At 44.8% G+C, this 21734-nt stretch overlaps 1 protein-coding gene across 2 annotated transcripts in view; it reads left to right on the forward strand.

Moving 5' to 3' along the window:
* Window positions 1-3972: 3972 nt before the first annotated feature.
* Window positions 3973-21734, forward strand: part of LOC115539899 (CD97 antigen) — a 21812-nt gene continuing 4050 nt past the window's right edge. The window contains exons 1-16 of one of the 2 annotated variants that reach the window (XM_030350776.1): window positions 3973-4169; window positions 4275-4476; window positions 6292-6348; window positions 6904-7038; window positions 9892-10020; window positions 10147-10290; window positions 12793-12945; window positions 13141-13272; window positions 15256-15399; window positions 16238-16284; window positions 16495-16605; window positions 16803-16959; window positions 17141-17260; window positions 17424-17623; window positions 17812-18012; window positions 18313-18507. In XM_030350776.1, the coding sequence (XP_030206636.1) occupies window positions 4446-4476; window positions 6292-6348; window positions 6904-7038; window positions 9892-10020; window positions 10147-10290; window positions 12793-12945; window positions 13141-13272; window positions 15256-15399; window positions 16238-16284; window positions 16495-16605; window positions 16803-16959; window positions 17141-17260; window positions 17424-17623; window positions 17812-18012; window positions 18313-18507 (1956 nt within the window). In that variant the 5' untranslated portion in view covers window positions 3973-4169; window positions 4275-4445. The remainder of the gene's footprint in view (window positions 4170-4274; window positions 4477-6291; window positions 6349-6903; window positions 7039-9891; window positions 10021-10146; window positions 10291-12792; window positions 12946-13140; window positions 13273-15255; window positions 15400-16237; window positions 16285-16494; window positions 16606-16802; window positions 16960-17140; window positions 17261-17423; window positions 17624-17811; window positions 18013-18312; window positions 18508-21734) is intronic. The other variant, XM_030350775.1, reaches the window with a different exon arrangement.

Consider the following 21734-nt stretch of genomic DNA (forward strand, 5'->3'; position numbering starts at 1 on the left):
AGTTAATCGCGCGATAACGCCGTCAAAATTTCTTTGTGTTAACGCCGTTAATAACGCGTTAAACTGACAGCACTAATTATAATGTTTATATTTAAACAAATGTTAAAAAATCGCAACTACAGAAATATAATTGCTATGTATTAGGTAAAGATATTAATAGCAATAGCTAATTAATTGTTACAGGAAAGTGGTGACTGTCTTTTGACACACCTCCATCTCAGGGATAAAATGTGCTATTTGGCTCTGACAACCTCCCCTCCGACAGCATTATGCCCGGACCTGCACTCGATAAACTTACTTTTACAGAGGAATTCCTATTGGCTCTGTGCAACACAAAGTGCTTGACTGGAACCGGTAAGTTCCATACTAAGCTTGTGTATTGCTTTGTTAATCTTTTATTAGACAGCCTTTGTGTTTCGATGGATAGGCCTATCCTACAAAAGAAGAGGATTACTTTAAGGTGTCCTTACAAGAGTCTTTAATTTCCCTCTTATATTGTAGACAAACCCTAATGTGGCAAACTCTAGTGGTAGTTATATATTTACCGGTGGAACAATATAAATAAACAATGTAAATATAGCAGCGGTTATAGTAGACATCTCATGCATTTAGTTTCCCTGAGCCTCTGTACCCAACATTCTTGTCATCCGCGAGGTGCCTCGCTGCCATTCTGCGGGTGAAGGAGGACTTCACCCGCAGAATGGCAGCTCCGGCACAGACGCAACCACAGCTCCATCCCCCCCCTCTTCTCAGCAGTGGTGGCACTGCAGCCACACAACCCTGCCCTGATCAACGAAGCCAAAGGTGAGGTCAGGGGTCACCCAGTGACACTGAGACACCACATCACCAATCACCATACGTGCATACACACAGTTGACACACAGATCGGTATTAAACCGATCTGTGTGTCAGAGACAGAGAAGAGACAGGACAGAGCAGGCAGAGTTGATAACGGGGAATCAATCCGGAAAACGCTCGAGATGCTAGTACTGAAGACTTAGGGCAATCTTGCACTGAGTGAACTGAGAGGGGAGTCTATATACCGGGTTGATTACTGATCTGACTAATATTCGTCAGAGCCCTCCATCCTCTCATCTTCGGTTCCTGGTTTGGTAGTTGTACTGGGAATGGTATCCCAAGGACAGGCTGATGGTGGCCCCTAAGAGCGAGCAGAACTCCCTCCAGAAGTCCGAGGCGAACTGGGAGCCCCGGTCAGAGACCTAGGCAACCGGGATGCAGTGGAGCCGGACGACGTGAGTCAGCAGCATGCAGCTGGGCAGTCTCTTTGGCTGATGGTAGCTTGGGTAATGGCACGAATTGGGCCATCTTGCTGAAGCGGTCTACCACCGTCAGTATGGTGGTGTTGCCGCAGGACGGTGGCAGACCGGTGACGAAATCCACGGAGATGTTGGATAGGGGCGATGAGGAACCGGCAGTGGATGCGGGAGACCAGCAGGAGCCTGGAGCGTGAGCTTGAGTTGGTTGCAAGTAGGACAGGCGTTGACAAAGCCTCTGTTGTCCTCTCCCAGGGAGGACCACCAGAACGACCTCCTTGGTTCCCTGGATTCCAGGGTTGCAGGTGCGTTGAGAGCTAGGGGCCACTGCAGAACCTCGGACCGGAGGTCAGGTGGCACAAACAGGCGATTGGAGCTGGGACCGGGCTGGTCCTGGAAGTGGTGGCAGCAGGCAGATCTGATGACAGGATGAGCTCCAACCTAGGATAGCCCCAGTGGTCCAGTCGAGGTGGGGGTTATGACGACGGAGCCAGGGGAGCCCCAGGAGGAGCGGATGGCGAGGAGACTGCAGGATGTGGAACTGTACAGTCTCATGGTGGTTGCCAGAGAGGAGCATATGGATAGACACCCTCTGGTGGGCGACTGTCTTCATAATGAGGCCGTCCAAAGCCTTGACGGGAACTGGACAGGGCAGGATAACTCGATTGACCCCCAGCTGTTGAGCTAGATCGTCGTTGATAATGTTCACATCTGAACCAGAGTCTATGGGCCCTATCTTGCATCCGGCGCAATTGACTTAAACACTGGCGCATGTGTCGTTGCTAGTTTGCAACTGGCACAGAGCGTTCTTTTCCCTCCTGCGCCACGCGTCGGTAAATTAGGGAATGATCTTACTCCCAAAGGAGCGGCTCGGCGAAAGGAGGAGGCGTGTTCTGGCGCAAACGTTCCCTGGTGCTATCTTGCAGTTTCAGAAACCACTTGCGCCACAAACCAGGAAATAGCTGGTTTAAAGTCAGCGGCGTGTTGTTCAGATGCTATTTTAAGGGCGCATGCATAATGTTGCTTGTGCACCTCGTGCATACACTTTGCTTCTCTCATCTACCTAGCCACACATTCTTGGTAAATTATTTGGGAAAGAACAGCTGATACAGCGGTAATAAGTGGTACTTTTAAATCAATGCATCTGCAAACACCGTACAGCAAACACATATTTTCTTGACACAGACATCGTGTACATGCCCATAACTTTTAGGATTGATGAGTATTTGATCGTGAGAAAACATTGTTTTACCGCGAGTGTTAAAAAGAATGAATGAATGCGGGCGCGCGTGTGTGTATGTGTAACACACACACGTGTGCGTCCATCTGTTTAAACACACGCAAACTAAACATGTAACGCATAATACAGTCCATGGCAATGTATATTAACGGGGGGACACATGCATATTAGGAACACAAGTCGATAACGATAATGCATACAATACTGATAAGAAACGATGTTTATAATGTATTGCATATATCATTAAATAGAACCACAGTAACCGCATATCATATGTTATATCATATACGCTTTCTTTGCCGAAATTTATTTGGGCAGTATTACTCAGTATTTCTGAAGTTGTGGAAGAAAACCTTATATCATGTGTGAATTAGGCCATATTATTTGGCCATAAACTGAGCCATTTAAAGTTTGAAATTCATGTGCATCTGTCTCATCGGAGACTGCAGACGCGCTGTCAAAATATCAACTTGTCAGATTCAAATGCGCTCATGGCTCTTAAAGGGGATGGGAGCTGGCACTCTCATTGGTTTATTGCACGTTACGCCCGAACCATACCTACGGCTAATTAGGCTACTTCAGACCAACCCTTTTTAGATATGCGCCGGGCGCAAGAGTCCTTTTTTCGCGACATCGCCGTAGAACCGCCCACAAAGCTACTTGCGCTTGGCGCTTCTCACTTATGTTTCAGACCGTTAAAATAGGGCCCTATAAGTGTGGCGAGAGTCTGGGAGCCTTGAGGCAACAGTAGTCGGGCTGGGCACATGAGGAGTAGGTTGGAGGAGGTTTTGGATGTGTGGCTCACCAGGACCTCCTCCCTCACTGGTGAGCCCGGGCTTTTGCTGATAACTTGGACAGGAGGTGTCCCATCTGACCACAGTAGAGGCAGAGGTTCCCCACGTGGAGCATAGGCATGCTTACAGAGATGCGTTTTTTTGACGGCCTGCTTATGAGGTGGAAAGCTATAGCGGATCGTGAGGAAAGATAAGATGAATGTGATCATTTATGTTTCGTCCTAGATTCGCTGATCAATGTTTAATTTAGAGGCAAATTTCAACAGCCTTTTGAGTGCGAAGGAAGGAATTTACCGGCGGCAATCACTTTCCCAATAATAAGGGGTTCATTGCTAAATAACAACAGGTCTTTTGGGAAAAGGGCTTTCACAGCATACACCTGAATTTCATCACGCCTGCACCCGCCCAGAATATTTCCAGGCCATGTTACGAGTTGAGTTGTTTGATAGGGGTTTATCTTTAAGAACAGGTAAGATTCGTTTTTGTTGTGACTATTGTGGCAGACGGCAGGGAGGAGTGAGGGGAGTGGTATATCTGGCGACCTGCTGCCTCCACCCCCAAGCCTTACATGGACTTCCTCCCTTTAACGATGCAAGCCTGAGGATCATCAAGCAGGAGTGCTTGGGGTTAAATGGGAGAGCGGAGGTAGATTACACTTTTCCCACCCTGGTTGTATAAAAACCCGTTGAACAAATGACCTGGACTTTGAACTGCTCTCTGTGTTGTGTGGTTTAATTTTCAACTTGGTGACGCGGAAACCCCACGCCCAGGAGCCCGCTACAATATATTGTGAAACAGTATAAGTAATGGTGCAGTCTTTCACCCTTTAGATGAAAAAATCGAGTTCACGGCACCATTCAGGTATTCTAATTGAACTTTTTTGATAATGGTCCACGTTCACACTCATTCCTTTTTCTTTCTCCATCGTCTTGCAGTTGCACCTTAACACGATATCTCCCTTTAAAGGAACTTTCTGAAGGAGATCCATTCATTCTATCGACTTGCTCTACGACCGGTTGATTGGAATTGACTGGGTTGTCTGACGACGGATGAAATCAAGACAACAGGCCTATTCTGTTCATTAACAGACGGAATACAATACAACCTCAGTTCCTTCACAACTATTTAGAATTTAAAATGGCGGGGAAAATCCTCCTCCTTATACTGGGTGAGTCTTGTGTGTGTGTGTGTGTGTGTGTGTATTAGGGAGAGAGAGAGAGTGAGAGACACTCATACACACTTGCTCATACACACTTGTGTATGAGTAAGTTATAGGGGGTAGAGGGTATTTCACTACCTGATTTGAAGCGTTCTGCTGAACGTACCTCTCATGGAAATGTCAATCATAGCTATAATATACAATTATATACAAATTATATTTACCTTGTTTATATAATTACTATCAATATTAAAATGAATTGTATACATTCTCCCTGTATCTTAAGATACATCCCTCCCTCTCTCTAACTGAGGTTAATATAGTTCACATTCGCATTTGCATTGGAGCCAGTAGCCCAATCGACTGACTTCTTTGTTACGTAGATTCCTTTAAATTTCTTGCAGACTTGCAGACATGTCTACTTATCCCATAGTGCATTGCAGTTAACTTGGCCTCTCCCGCAAATCCTAAACTCTCCACTATGGTCATTCCCACTTACCTTTTGTTACCTGTGTATTACCTATCTGCAATGCAAACATATCCCGATAAGAATCAAGTGCTTCTAAAACTTTTAAAAGCACTTATAAGAATCTTGTGAACTATTTAATGATTACTTAATAACATTAATAATGGTCTTATGAGTTACTTATAGTTGTTTAACACCTCATCAAGCATATGCGTCTAACCATCATCCACTTGCATGAACAGAACTTCCGGTTTAAAATTACCTTCAAAATAAAAGCCTTTCAAGGATATATTATATGAGGCACAAAACAGATCAAGCTCGCTCAAAAGTGCAAACTTATTAACCTTTATAAGCATTGTTCCCACTTTAGATCCCGTAGCTGCAAAATGCTTAAATAGCAGTTTAATAAAGGATTCATTAACCTTAATAAGCATAAAAAATGCTTAGTAACGGCTTAACAATGATAATAGGTAAGTTAGTAAGACTCAATGAATGGGTATGTAATGCTTTTATTAACAACTAAGAAACTCATAAGACTATTATTAATGTCATTAAGCAATCAATAAATAGTTTCTTATACATGCTTATAAAGTCGTATAATCTCACAATAAAAATGTTTATTATGTTATTATTAAGACTTATTAACACCAATTAATGTTAATAAGCATATAATAAGTGTCTTAGTACCTATTAACAGAGGCTTAAATACAAGGACCTTAATATACGTTACCAGCCAGGGATTATGAGAGAGCAATGCTGACCGACACGGCCAGACATTAAAGATCTCAGCAAAGCACTGTACAAGTCATGGATGTTTTCTCTGGTCATCTGCAAACCCCTGCCCCACCGCTAACAAGACCTCACTGTAGCTCATTGAGTTGTGATCACAGCCAATCTGACTCACAGTTTAAAACAGCGTCTGCTGCCCACTCACTCAGTGTATTGTTGAGCTGCAACGGTATTCTCAGTGAATGTAGACAGTGGTATGCATGAGAGGGTTCTAGAATACGCTGGGATGGAGAACAAACAGTATTTATAATTTAAGTGGAAATCTGGAAGACATTGGGTATGGAACACAATCTAGTGACAAACGACACAAAAAAGAAAGAACAGAACCATCCCTCTGCAGGTTGTGTGCTTCCTGCAGAAGGATAAGATCAACGGTGAGATGGGGAAAGTGGTGCATGGATGTTTCTAAACTGTAAATAACATCCTTTTCACGGATTGTAAAAGAATGAGACTCCAACTCAAATGTCAGACTGCTGAAGATTGTTTCTGTGGCTTGGGTCATGGCTGCCTGACTTATAGAATAGAAGCATGTTTTGGAAATTAACTCTCTCTCCCTCTCTCCTCCACAGAGTTACTGTTTATGCTCAAGGGTTCCTATTCTTTCTGCCGAGTAGTTGATGCCCCCGGTAACTATGTCATCCTCCTCTGTTGTTTTAAATGGGTAGCATAGGTGTGCGACTCCCAGCCAAATGATTCAGGGTTGGCTTAGCCCAGGAAGGAGAGCGGGTTGACTTGTAACCGGATGGTTGCTATTTCGATCCCCGGCTCCTCCAACCCTGCGTTCACACCAAAAGATGCAAAAAGTTGCCGCGCAGCACGATCCCATTCAAAGTGAATGTAGAGACGCGTTGCTGCTTTGCTGCCGCATCACTTGCTGCCGAGAAAACCGGCAGCAAAATTTGATTTGCGGCGCGGCAAAATCTGATTTGCAGCGCCGCAAATCAAATTTTGCTGCGCGGCAACTTTTTGCATCTTTTGGTGTGAACGCAGGGTAACAGCTTGCCTTGTGTGGATGACTCCTCCGTCGGTGTGTGACTTTGTGAATGTGTTTATGAATGGTTATAAGTTGCTTTGGAAATAAATGTCCGCTAAATGTAAAATGTGAAAAACGTTAGCAAGATACCTACCTGTCATGATTCAGAAAAGTACCTCCAACTTAATGACTCAAAATGTGTGCACAGTGACAAAAGAAGAGTGTGAACATAACACATTTGGTATATGTGGACACCACGCAAAGTGCTTCACCAGTCCGATGGGTTTCTGCTGCAATTGTCTGCCTGGGTTCAACTGGTTGAACATCGACGACCCGTGTTTGGGTACGTTCCTGTTCCTGTTTGCCTACATTCTTGTTAGGACAAATTATGACCAAACACGAGGACCCAGTGCTTACAAGCCTGATTATCCGGAGGTACGTGTGTGTATAGAGTGGCGTAGTCCCACATTTCAACCCAGTCTCACGGGAATACGTGACACTGTCACGTCATTTAATCTATTCATTCGTGATCTGGGACACGTAATTTCAATTTTTTCGTGCCAAAAAGCACAGATTTCTAACAATATGACCTTGGCCACCCGTTTCTACTTTCACCTTTGATTCTGAGAAATTGTGACAATTCACGGATATATTTAATGCAGGTGCGCTGCTCTGTAGGCAAACCGCGACCGAAAAAAGGTAGCTGCTTCATCTCTTCTTTTTAGAATGAGTTTGAAATTTGTGCTTTTTGGCACAAAAAAAATGGAATTACGTGTCCCAGATCACGAATGAATAGATTAAATGACGTGACGTGACAGTGTCACGTATTTCCGTGAGACTGGGTTGCGCATTTCTATTTCCGGTGCATGGGTCCTCAAAATGAAAATGAAAATGAAAATTATTTTCTGGCCCGTTTGAATTGTGCCATGAATTTCACATGAGTTGTTTGTTGTTCTTAAAGGTACTTTTCTTCCAAAGAAAACTACAATTTATCGCAAAGAAGTTCGATAAGGTTAGGTTTTGTGTGAGGCCGCTTTGTGAACTACAGCTCTGCGCTGCTCTCGACGCGAATGATATATGTAACAATCCGTACCTAGAACTCTGGTACAGGCATGACAATCTCTCTGCTCCACTTCACCGCTTTTTTCAGATGGGAGGATAGGATATTCCGACGCCTCACTATTCCGACAGTTCAATGTTCCGCAATATTTCCCATTAGATCGACATGATGCCACTATGCCGACGGTTCTATGTTACGAAAACGGAGCGCATTGGTCTGAAGTGCCGTTTTGCCGATTATGAAAAAAGTGCCGTATTAGGCCGACGGTCTATATGCCGAAAATACACAATCCCTGGAGTTCCCCTGGACTCTCTCTCTCTCTCTCTCTCTCTCTCTCTCTCTCTCTCTCACACTCACCCACAGAGACTAAGCACCAAAATACAACCTTCTAGGCCTACATCTCATGTTCACAATGCATATTGGAGAGAAGAGTGACAAAAACGTCCCTTTATTTTGACACAGTGTTTTCGACCATGGACGGAGAGCAGAGGTCTAATTGCCAACACGGGCAACACACACACGCCCACAATCGGCTAAGTAGACAGTATAAGGTATAAGTTTGACTAAATCAATACCAGCGAAATTATTTAGGCTAGTAAAAGCAAACTGCAAACACAGTGAACAACACATACACACACACAGCTACTAAACATAACAATTGGATTTGTTTCATTTTTTTACTCAACATTTGACTTCTTTACGAGGAAAGTATTAATTCCTGTATACCGTGCCCTTCATAAATTCACCTGCTGAGAGAGAGAGAGAGAGAGAGAGAGAGAGAGAGAGAGAGAGAGAGAGAGAGAGAGAGAGAGAGAGAGAGAGAGAGAGAGAGAGAGAGAGAGAGAGGCTATAAAACTCCAGGGATTGTGTATTTTCGGCATATAGAACTGTTGGCCTAATACACCTCTTTTTTGACTAATCGGTAAAACCGAACTTCTGACCTTTTGCGTTCCATTTGCGTAGCATAGAACCGTCGGCATAGTGGCATGTCGATCTAATGGGAAATATTTCGGAACATTGAAATGTCGGAACAATGATGCGTCGGAATTTGCAGCATGGCACCGCAGAAATTGTCAGAATACCGGTGTGGGTGTCGGATTGACTCGGCTGCCAGATCGACTCGGGTCCTAGATGCACAATAATGACGCACTTCCTGTAAACGCTGTCTTTTAAATGTGCATGCGCGTTTAATTCATTCCCACGTTATTCCCAAGTATTAACAATCTCCTTTTGATGATTCTAATCTATGAATAATAATCGAATGTACAAATTATTGTTGCCTATACTTGGGTCATATACTGTATAAAAGAAGAATCGGTTAACTCCATTCACTGAACGGGGCGATCCACTTTATTTCTAGGGCTCCCAACACAGAGTCAAAACAGCGACCCACACGCAGACACTTCCGCTCTCCTCCTTCAGAATAAGAGTCCCTAACAGGGACTGGGTTACATATGCATTCATCAGTGCTTTTAGACGTGTTTCCAATGGCTTTGTTTGTGCGAAAGAACGGGCTGTGTTCAATGAAATCAAAACCAAAACGGATTGAGCCTTCTTTTTATATCCATGATTGAGCCCCTTTTATAAACAACCCTTCCGGGTTTTGTCCGTTGTTTTTTTTCGATACGTGAAGTGTCGATACGTCATCTGTAAGCGCAGGACCCCAAGTCGATCTGGCAGCCTAGTCAATCTGGTACCCACACCGGCTAATGCCACGGGCTGATGTGGCCTGTCGCATAGGGAAGTTATCACATTTCCGACGATTTTATCCCAGAATGCATTATGTAATGCGAGGTAATGTGAGGCAACCCAACGCATGCTTGTTCGGAAACACGCCTATTATGTTTTCTCTACAGCCTTTAACTGAACAATTGCCCAATAAACGGTCAGACTCTTGACATGAAATATTATCATTTAAATCCACGAACAACATATGTGTAATTCGGGGCATAACAAGACAGGGACCAGAAAATAATTACTTTCTCTCCATTGAAACCCATTCATACTTTACGATCCCATAGGTCCCTTGGGCTCTACCGGAAGGGGGGTGACTTAGCCATTCTATGCTGCCGTCTTGTGTGGGCCAATAACATTCCTCTATGTCCTTGTGTGTGGTCCCTCCCCATGGTGTGAAAGACACCAATGAGTGCTCCAGGGACAACATCTGCGGTTCCAATGCCTACTGCAACAACACCATCGGAAGCTACACCTGTACCTGTCGCTCAGGGTATACGAAGCAGAGTCCTACAAGTCGCACCTGCATTGGTGAGACATTTGTTTGTGTGGAAGTTGTTTCTGTTTTTTCTGTCACAACTGTAAAAAGGTTTCTTAACCATATCCAGTATAATGAGTCTTCCTCCACTGTGTTTCAACCTCTTAACTTCCCACCAGACATTGACGAATGTGAGGATGGTGCAAAGCCAAATGAAGGCGTTTGTGGCATTAACGGCACATGTAGAAATACCAACGGGAGCTTCTGGTGTGAGTGTCCAACCGGCTTCACTAATTATGGCAACGAAAGGACTCCATGTTCGGGTAATGCACCTACACCATTTTGTGAAAAGTAGCAGTATGAACATTTATCAATAGCAGCCTCTTCTGTCTTGAGTTGTAGTTCTAGCTATCAATTGCAACAGCTATTGTTGCCTGAGATCTTCCCACAGTGGTAGGGAGAAAGTGGACCAACCTAAAGTGATTTATAGCGGAAATCTTCCTGGATTGAGTCGTTTTGTTCCTGAGGAATTTTCTAGTTCAGAAATATTTCACGGAGTAAATAGCTGCAGTAGAAAACGTTGCAATTGCCTGAATTGACTTGGGGCTTAAGTTGGGGCTGAGAGCTTTGCTGGTATCTGGTCTCGTGTAACAACATTTAAGGCCAAAGTATACTTTCCCTACTGCCTAATCCGTACTCCGACTCCGTAACTACGTAGACCCCCCGACCCCTCGCCACCCGATCGATTTTATATGTTGACTCCAAACCATGTAAATAGTGTTGTAATCTTATTTGGAGTTTTATTGATCCAATATGTGCAAAGTAAACAATGTACAAAGTAAATAAGGTGCAAAGTCAAACTGGGAAAAGAGATTCCGGAAATTATTTTGTTAGATGACCAATCAAAGCCCTCGCCGTCTCTGTTGCGTAGACGGATAGTTAAAAAATATTGGATGCGCACGTAAGTTACGGTGAGGGTCTCGGACAGGCTCTCCGGCTACGGAGAGGGCTCTTTGTGTCTACGTACAGCACTTTACAGAGGAATGTAAACCGGCCTTTAGTGTCGCTATAGACTGTAATAATGTGTAATGTGTGCATAATACACTGTTCAATCTTGGGGGAGATAACAATCCTGCATCTATTGAGAAGGGGGCAAAAACGAAGGCAGTGTTGTAGACGGCGGTGGTCAGTGAGACCACTAAATACATCCCGGAGTTTGGATGGAGAATTCCAGTCATTGGTTTTAGCGATGAGAGAAATTGATGATGAACGTCACTTTCAGTTATTCAGGATGTCCTTCTGGGTTTTTGATGAGCTTTACTTTTTGTATGCTATTCACGGCACTTTTTTTGTGTACAATGCTCGACAGTGCCCCCACAATTTCCGGGGGTACTGCAACGTTTGGTCCGTTTTGGTACGCTTTCCAAAAACTTGCAGGATACGTACAGAAATAGCGACGAAATGTACGCAGAGTACGGACAGAAGGCTCCGTTCATATCCGTATGTGTGATGGCCCTCTGGCTATCTGTGTGGAACTTCTCCTTTAAGATGGTTCCGGGTGGGTGGAGCTACACAATAAGCCCAATCAGTGTGTGGCAGATATATGGCCCACCAGTCTGCCCATGGCTCTCTCCCTCTCCAGACATTAGTTGACTTTTGTTAAACCATTATTTTTGGTTACCTTTTTGTTTATCGATTACTTTTGCATTTAAACCTTGGTGTGTCTCCCAATTTGATATGGCCAAGAGCCGGGCTGTGACAGTATGCGTATCTAACGTAGAGCATAAATGAGCCTTCATCATGAACGTGCGTGCACTGCTCTAACGACGTTCGAATGGGAGTAAGTCACACATGTGCAAGTCTCAAGCAAGTCTCGAATCTTAACCTTCGAGTCTCAAGCAAGTCCCGAGTAATTTTTGTGAGAGTCAAGTCAATTCATAGCTTAGGTCAAGCAAGTCACAAGTCAAGTCATACAAATATAATAAGCTGGAAGACAACCGTCTTAAAGTGCTCAACTGTTATTTGCAACAAATACTTCAATATGTCGCAAAATGAACAAGTATGACTTCTATGTCCAATAATCCTTCAAAGAGGCCTCACTCTTTCATGTGAGGCCTTTCATGGGCCACGAATGAAGCTTCACTACACAGAGGCTACAGCCCAGTCAAATGTAGCAAGCTAAGTTACACAAACACTGCAAAAGTAGTTCACTACATGTGAAGCTACTTTAAGTTCCGCCAACTTAACATGGCAATCAACATGAGAAACTACATGTCTAAATGACCAAATTCAAAAGTGTTTTTGTCAGTTTGTATGTTCTTCTTTCCTGAATCACTGAATGGTAGCTATTCAGGAATATACATAAGACGGTTTTTTGAATGTTTGAAGTGAATGTTTGAGGAGGTGTTTGTTCTGTCTCTTAGTCCCAGAACTTCAATCTTCTCACTGGTATTCACTGGATTACACAAAAATTTGACCACACACTCAAGCTCTTGAATCTTGCGGTTTACCTCACTCTCACATGATAACAGGCATGTGTTTAGGTTGGCATCATTTCCCGGATTTTCTGCTTTTAGCCACATGTGTCTACCCCTAACCCTAACAACTCGCCTTGTGTGAATGACTCCTCCATCGGTTTGTGACTGTGTGCATGAATGGTTGTAAGTTGCTTTGGAAATAAATGTCTGCTAAATGTAAAGTGTATTGTAAATTCTCTGGGTTTGATTCCCAATATCCCTGAAGGCATCCATTAGAAAGATACCTGCCCATTGATGTCATGATTTTGAAAAGTTTCTCCAACCTAATGACTCAATATGTGTGCACAGTGACAGAAGAAGACGAGTGTGAACAGAATGTCAATATATGTGGAAACCACGCCATGTGCATCAACACTCCGGGGAGTTTCTGCTGCAAGTGTATGCCTGGGTACAAGGAGTTGAAAAATAGGCCTGAGTTCACCTACGACGGACAGTGTTTGGGTACGTTCCTGTTCACTTTGTTGCAAGATGTGTTTTGTCTTATGAGGACAAATAATTACCAATTTGAGGACCCTGTGCTTACAAGCCAGAGTCCCTGGAGGTCTGCCTATGTGTTTTTGCATATACTGCCATCTTGTGTGGGCCAATAACATTCCTACATGTCCTTTTGTGTTGTCCCTCCCCATGGTGTGACAGACATCAACGAGTGCTTGGAAATTGGGAACATCTGTGGTCCCAATGCCGACTGTAGCAACTCCATCGGAAAATACACCTGCACCTGTCTCTCAGGGTATACGAAGCAGGATGCCACGAGTCACACGTGCATTGGTGAGACTTTGGGCCCTATCTTGCATCCGGCGCAAGTGACTTAGTCATTGGCGCATGTGTCGTTGCTAGTTTACAACTGGCGCAGAGCGCTCTTTTGCCACTTGCGCCACTCGCCGGTAAATTAGGGAATGATCTTGCGCCCCAAGGGGCGGTTCGGCGGAAGGAGGAGGCGTGTTCTGGCGCAAACGGTATTTTGACGTTTCTGAAAACCATTGCGCTACTGACCAGGAAATACCTGGTTTAAAGCCAGTGGCGCGTTGTTCAGACGCTATTTTAAGGGCGCATGCCTACATGCGCATGCATGCATACGGATTGCTTGTGCACCTCGCGCATACACTTTGCTTCTCTCATCTACCTAGCCGCACATTCTTGGTAAATTATTTGGGAAAGAACAGCTGATGCAGCGGTAATAAGTTGTACTTTTAAATCAATGCATCTGCAAACACCGTACAGCAAACACATATTTTCTTGACACAGACATCGTGTAGGCCTACATGCCCATAACTTTTAGGTTTGATGAGTAGGCCTATTTGATCGTGAAAAACATTGTTTTACCGCGAGTGAGTGTTAAAAATAATGAATGAATGCGGGCGCGCGTGTGTGCTCTGTTTAAACACACGCAAACTAAACACTCTCATCATCATCTCATCTTCGTTCGCTTATCCGGGGTCGGGTCGCGGGGGGAGCAGCTTAAGCAGGGGGCCCCAGACTTCCCTTTCCCGGGCCACATTGACCAGCTCTGACGGGGGGATCCCGAGGCGTTCCCAGGCCAGTGTTGAGATATAATCCCTCCACCTAGTCCTGGGTCTTCCCCGAGGTCTCCTCCCCACTGGACGTGCCTGAAACACCTCCCAAGGGAGGCGCCCAGTGGGCATCGTTACCAGATGCCCGAACCACCTCAGCTGACTCCTTTCTAAGTAAAGGAGCAGCGGCTCTAATCCGAGTTCCTCACGGATGGCTGAGCTTCTCACCCTATCCCTAAGGGAGACGCCAGCCACCCTTCTGAGAAAACTCATCTCGGCCGCTTGTACCCGTGATCTCGTCCTTTCGGTCATCACCCAACCCTCATGACCATAGGTGAGGATAGGAACGAAGATCGACCGGTAGATCGAGAGCTTTGCCTTGCGGCTCAGCTCTCTTTTCGTAACAACGGTGCGGTAAAGCGAACGCAATACCGCCCCCGCTGCTCCGATTCTCCGGCCAATCTCACGCTCCATAGTACCCTCACTCGCGAACAAGACCCCGAGGTACTTGAACTCCTTCACTTGGGCAAACTAAACACGTAACGCATAATACAATCAATGGCAACCAATGTCTATTACCGGGGGGACACATGCATATTAGGATAGCATACAATACTGATAAGAAACAATGTTTATAATGTATTGCGTATATCATTAAATAGAACCACAGTTACCGCATATCATATGTTATAGCCTATCATACGTTTTCTTTGCCGACATTTATTTGAGGACTCAGTATTTCTGAAGTTGTGGAAGAAACCCCCTTATTCCATGTGTGAATTAGGCCATATTATTTGGCAATATACTAAGCCATTTGCAGTTTGAAATTCATGTGCATCTGTCTCATCGGAGACTGCAGACGCGCTGTCTAAATATCAACTCGTCCGATTCAAATGCGCTCATGGCTCTTAAAGGGGATGGGAGCTGGCACTCTCATTGGTTTGTTGCACGTTACGCCCAAACCACACCTACGGGTAATTAGGCTGCTTCAGACCAACCCCTTTGACACTTGCGCCGCGGCGCAAGCGTCATTTATCCGCCTGTAAAATAGCGATAGCGCCGTAGAACCGCCCACAAAGCTACTTGCGCTTTGCGCTTTCCCACTTGCGTTTCAGACCGTTAAAATAGGGCCCTTTGTGTGTATGTTGTTTCTTTTTTTTTCTGTCAAATGAAGCTGTTTCTCAACCATATCCAGTAAAATGATTCTTTCTCCACTGTGTTTCAACCCCCTTCCTACCAGACATTGACGAATGTGTGGATGGTGCAAAGCCAAATGAAGGCGTTTGTGGCATTAACGGAACTTGTATAAATTCCATCGGGGGCTTCTGGTGTGAGTGTCCAACCGGCTTCACTAACTATGGCAATGAAAGGACTCCATGTTCGGGTAATGGTCTAAAACCATTTTGTACAGAGTAGCAGCATGAACATAATATCATTAGTACCCTCTTCTGTCTTGAGTTGTAATTCTAGCAATCAATAGCAACATATATTGTTGCCTGTGGCAGTAGAAAGTGGGCCAGGCTAAAGCTATAATTTTTGTATTGCTATCTTTGAGGAATTTTCTAGTTCAGAATGATTTTCATGGAGTTAAAAGCTGCAGTAGAAAACGTTGTAAAACCTACATTGACAACATGAAAAAGTTAGGGCTGAGGGCTTTGCTGATATGTCTCGTGCAACATCATTTAGTGTCGCTATAGACATAGTTGTAATGATGTGTGCATAAAACACTGTTCATGGAGTGTGTGTTTTGACCAATAGCTCAGATGGATATCAGATCAAGACTGCACAGATGTTTCGAAGTGTTTGAAGTGAATCTTTGAGGAGGTGTTTCTTCGGTCTCTTAGTCCCAGAACTTCCATCTGTACACTGATATCTCCCTGGTTATTCGTTCTTCTCAACAAAGAACCTGGCTTGATGAAATGGACACCCACACACACACACACACACTCCATACATCACACACACACACACACACACACACGCATGCACGCACGCGCACACACACATAGCTCTTGAATCTGTTTAATCTTCGGTTTAGACTCTATTGAGTATTTCCTTTTGCAGTTTCATAACAAAACTCGGTTGAAACAGGGTTGTCAGGGCGGTCATTTATTTTTTTAAATAAATTCATGACCTCACTCTCACATGATCACAGGCATGTGTTGAGGTGGGTATCATGTCCCGGATGTTCTGCTCTTAAACATGTTTGTTTACTGTTCTAGAGCTAAAGTGTGACCAGTTCGAGGACCCCGTTGCGGCGTCATCACAGGTGATTATAACGCGCTTGCTTTATGAGGGTGCTCATAATGCATTCATATATGCTAACTGAAGTGGTATGGGTGCATTTCCAGTGTTTTCTTGCCACAACCCAGTGCTGCATCACTATGTCATTACTCTGTTGGCATAGTATTTTTCGAAGTATCTTTAAAGCGGGTATTTTTAAAGCCTGCTCTCTCTGGGCTTCTCCCGTTCTCACCAGCCTTATGGAGGTCTGGCAGAAATCTTGTCCCAAATGAAGCGTAGCTGTTTAGCGCTGGCCCGACCGGACCAGTATGGGAACAAGACCACTGGACCCACGGTGCTCCTCAATGTAAGAACTACAGAGAGGCAGTGCATGGGCACGCACGCACACACACACACACACACACACACACACACACACACACACACACACACACACACACACACACACACACACACACACACACACACACACACACACACACAAACACAGCGGTGCTGCTCTCCTGAATCCTGTGTCTTCTCTGTCCTGCTGCGACATGGCAGAGCCTCTTCGACCTGACAGCGGACGTCCTGTCCAGCAACCATACGGGCGACAGTGTGGTGGCCGTGAGCAGCCTGCTCAGCACAGTGGAGGACTCCATCAAACTCATCGGCCCCCAACTCACTGAGAACCAAACCAGCAAGAACACAAGCCAGACAGGTGACTGCACGACACGCACACGCAGACACCCCAATTATGTACTCTTCATCATTGATCATTGACCCCTAATCCTCTTCCCCTTCAATGAGAGTCGCTTCACGATAAACTCAATCAATGCGATGTGCAGAGCCATGCCACTGCGTATGTCCTTTAGCCACGAGTCCTATTTGTTTGTTTGTAGAGACGACGATCACGGTGTGGAAGAAGACAACTCCCCCGAGCGGGCCGGTGCGCCTGACCAACACCAACGCCAGCCTGGAGGCGGACTGGAGCACGGCCATCGGGAGCGGAACCTACCCTGGTAGACAAAAACGACTCCTCTAACACTCTGTTCTGCCTCTTTTCTCTCCTCCCCTCTTCCCCTCCTCTCCCTTCCTCTCTCCTCTGTTCAGTCTCTCATCTCACCCACAAGCCTCCACTCCTGCTGTGACTTGAGTTCATATCTCTTCTCCCTGCGTCCGCAGGTTTCGCGCTCGCTGCTCTGGTGAGTTATAAGAACCTGGAGACTATGCTGAACCAGTCCTTTGAGCAGATAACCTTACCCGAACAGAACGACAGGAAGCCCAGCTACCAGCTCTTCTCCAAGGTGGTGTCGGCGTTGGTCTCCAACCCTGACACACAGCACCTAGACAAGCCTGTCATTCTCACCCTACGACACCTGAAGGTAGGCACCAACCAAGACATCTCCTCAAATGCATGTATTTATTTAAAAGCCAGTTTTTAAAAGATCAGAGGCAAATAATGTGTTTGTGTGTGTGTGTGTGTGTGTGTGTGTGTGTGTGTGTGTGTGTGTGTGTGTGTGTGTGTGTGTGTGTGTGTGTGTGTGTGTGTGTGTGTGTGTGCCATCCTCAGGAGCTGAAGGAGTCCGCTGAGGTGAGCTACACCTGTGCCTACTGGAAGGCTGTGGGAGGCGGGCTGCAGGGGAAGGAGGAGGAGGGCGGGGCCTGGTCCACCCGCGGCTGCACCCAGGTCTCCTCCAACGCCTCCCACACCGTCTGCAGCTGCACCCATCTCAGCAGCTTCGCCGTTCTCATGGCCCTCTACCCCGTCAACGTGAGGAACCCGGGACCGACCAATCACAATCACACAAACACACGCACACCCACAACGATTTAATCTAGTCTAATTTAATCTTATCTATCATACTCTTGTCTAGTTTATTTTATAGTATCTAGTCGAATATAATTGAGTCTAGTATATGGTCTAGCCTTGACTTGTCTAATCTTATCCAAACCAATCTAGGGTTATCTAATCTGAGTCAACCCGATTGGATCCAATCTGATGCAATCTCATTGTATTGGATCTAGACTAATCTAATCTGGCCTAATGGGCTCTGATCTCTTCCCCTCTCAGCACACCTTTGGCCTCATGCTGCTGACCAAGCTGTGCCTGGTCGTCTCCCTGCTATGTCTGGTCCTGTGCATCCTCACCTTCATGTTCTGCCGCTCCATCAAGGGCACCCGCAACACCATCAACCTCCACCTCTGCATCTGCCTCTTCCTGGCCGACCTTGTCTTCCTCGCAGGCATCTCCGAGACCCAACCCCAGGTGTGCACCTTCAATGGGAAAATGAAATGACGGCTAGATCGTCATTCACAATGACGGATTACCGCATGGGGGCACATGTCCAGGGCCCAGGCCAATGGGGGTGGCCTTGATATATATATACATCAGTGGCGGCTGGTGGTTTTTAAAGTGAGGGAGGAAGGACTGCGCGCTTGGTTGCCATTGGCCTGCTTGCACTGTTGGTGTATGGTGGCATAAGAATGTGAGACTCAAGTTGTTTCAGGGTGTTTTGGTGAACTACAAAATAGCAGGGAGGGAGTTATGTGAACAAAATGTATACAAAGCCACCAGTTGCATCACTGTAATTTGAGAAGGAAAGGATGCAAAGCATATTAGTCAAATCAGTCCTACTATTGATTTGCAAAAGTAAATCAAAAAATCTGGGCCTATCATTGGGCCTATTTTTGCCCCACTGACTGAAGTTATTTAGCTATGTTTATTTTCAGTTACAATTGCTTGTAATGCTACCAGTAAGTGATGCGTACCTAGCAAACCATGTAGCACTCACAACACTGACGTTGCCATTACTTCTGGTGACCTTGATTTTGGGAAGTGGTCTACCTCTTTCTTTGGTCGCTAACTTAGCACTGTAACTGAATGAATGGAATGCTTTTTGTAATAAGACGTTAACAATGTCCTCCGTTTCCAATGTTTCCATTGTGCATTTAGGATCTCGCTATCGCAGATTTCACTTGCTCTGCGTCTCTCAGACTGTGCACCGCGGCAATGCAGACCGGGTTTGCTATCGACAGCGTTGCCAGATTGGGCAGATTTCCCGCCCAATGATAATCTTTCCAGCCTAACATAGTTAAAAGTAGCCCAATTGGGTGGGAAATCGGACCAATCTGGCAACACTGCTCAACATCCAGGGATCCTGTTTATTGGTTCATAGCGCAGACGGATAGATTTTTGCGCGAATCAGACCCCTTAAGGTCCCACCCATTCAGAGGAGGATTTTCCCCCTCTCTCCCATTGAAACCCATGTTATCAACCGGCCGCCAGTACTTTCGGGAAAATGAATGGGAGTGAACGGCGGCGGAGGGAGGACGTTCCTCCCTGAAGTAATTGTCAATAGGCGATAGGGGGTGCTAATGTCCCTTTACCCAGGGAAACGAACATTATATATTCAAAGGCAATAAAGTAGTCATATTTAAGGGCATTAATTCATTACAATAGTCTGGGCAATCTACATTTTTTATTCTCAACAATGTTAGGGAGGATCTTCCTCCCTCTCCTCAATGGAGAAGCCTCCACTGATAATATATATATCTATATATATATATATATATATATATATATATATATATACAGGGTGCGATTTGTGAAAAAACCAGAGGGGGGGATAATTTTGAGAAACATTTTATTCAGGAAAAATAACCACACAACAGTGTGAAAATTTATGAAAACAGTTGATCTTGTGACTTTGTGTATTTAAACCTTACACTTAGGCTTCATAATGTAGGCGGTAGGCCTATTTTGAACGTGAACTTAACCACTGCATTTGCAGAAATATTTTCTCATAGCTAATATTGTTTTTAAATGTGCCAAATAAAAAAAAAATATATATTTTTTCCCCGATATCAGTTCAACAGAAAATATGAAATACCACAATGTGCTGTCAAGACGTTTTTTTTTTTTTTATGGGTTAATCGGGTAGACTATAGGTCAGACTACGAAAACAGTCCGCTCTGATGACGCACTTCAGCCTCTTTTTTTTGCTTTCCTGTTGGGGGATCGATAGCAGCGTGGTGACCCTGCTTCAACCACATCTCTGCAAATCTGCGGGCCGGGAAGGCTGGATAGCTCTCCCAGAGAGCTGTCACTGACGTGCAGGATGAGGACAGCCAGCGCACATCAAACACTCTCCCAATCCTACGAGCCTGGATGCCCAAATCAAAAGCCGCAGACTCAAGCTTTTTCAAATATGAAGATATGCTGCTCTGTATTCTTTTCATTTTTCGTCCATTTGGTTTAAACTTTTGTTTCGGCGGGGACAGGAAGTTGACTTTTGAAACCATAGAAACGCAAGTAAATCCGGTTGGTTTTCAAAATAAAACTGCTTTCTGCGAGCGCGACGCCTCTGACTCGCTCCCGGTAGATCAAAATCACAGCACAATCAAAATGAGGACGGACCCTGTGTATTTTGGTTGTTAATTATTACGATGTAATGGTGAAAATACTTTGGGTGGGGGGGATAATTTTTATCCCCACCGAGGATAAAAATAATTCAGCAGAGGGTAGGACGTGTAAACCAGAGGGGGGGATAATCCCCACCATCCCCACCGGCAAATCGCACCCTGTATATATATCTTTTTTTTAATTAAAAATAAATTCAAATGGCCAAGACTTTGGTCATAAAAGGATTTGAATGTTTTTGATATGCAAAAACATTTAAATCACATTTAAAAAAAAAAAATAACGTGACGTGACGTCAATGTCGTAATGCTTGGTCAACGGTCAATTTCACAGTGAAAATGGAGAAACGTGTGCTAAGCGGGTCGGCAAAGCTCAAACGAAAGAAAGAAAAAGACACCAAAGACTGCCCTGGTACAACAAATACCGTCCATTTAATTTTTTTTTAACAGAAAACGAGTGTGTGAGATGTGTGTGATTGCGGATTGCATGAGTTATAATATGCGACCAAATTCGGTGTGCTAGTGCGAGTATTTGCGTGTTGGTAGGGGTCCATGGCTTGTTTGTGTCCAGGGCCCTTGGTCATGTTTATCCGTCCTTGGTCATTCACTGTCCTCCACCAGGTAGTTCCTTTTGAGGTCATAGGGCCGCATGTTTCAACCCAGTACACATACAGGACATAAACACCCACACTAAGAGACTGAGTACATACTGTAGGGCCCAAAATGTATTTATTTAGTCTGTTTTGTTTATTGGTTTATTTTGATAGGTTGCTCAGTCTGTTTTTGGTTCATGTCCCTTCCGTTTGATTGACACATGGGTGGGGTTTAATCTACCTGGGCACTGGGATCGGCAGGGAGTTATGGACAAAGGGGCTTAATGGCGCTCCTGATATTTTCGGTTTACTGTCGTCGTCGTCGTCTTCGTTGTTAACATCTTCGTGCATCATATTTGATTTATATGATTTAATGACCATCAAGTTTCCATTCATCCGTTTTTATTCCGTCTTTTCAGTAAACTGCAATGGCCTCCTTACAGGTCTCCCCAAAAAAACTCTAAGGAAACTTTTTCAGAAT

This window comes from Gadus morhua, chromosome 3, assembly GCF_902167405.1.
Source record: "Gadus morhua chromosome 3, gadMor3.0, whole genome shotgun sequence".
Taxonomy (NCBI): Eukaryota; Metazoa; Chordata; class Actinopteri; order Gadiformes; family Gadidae; genus Gadus; species Gadus morhua.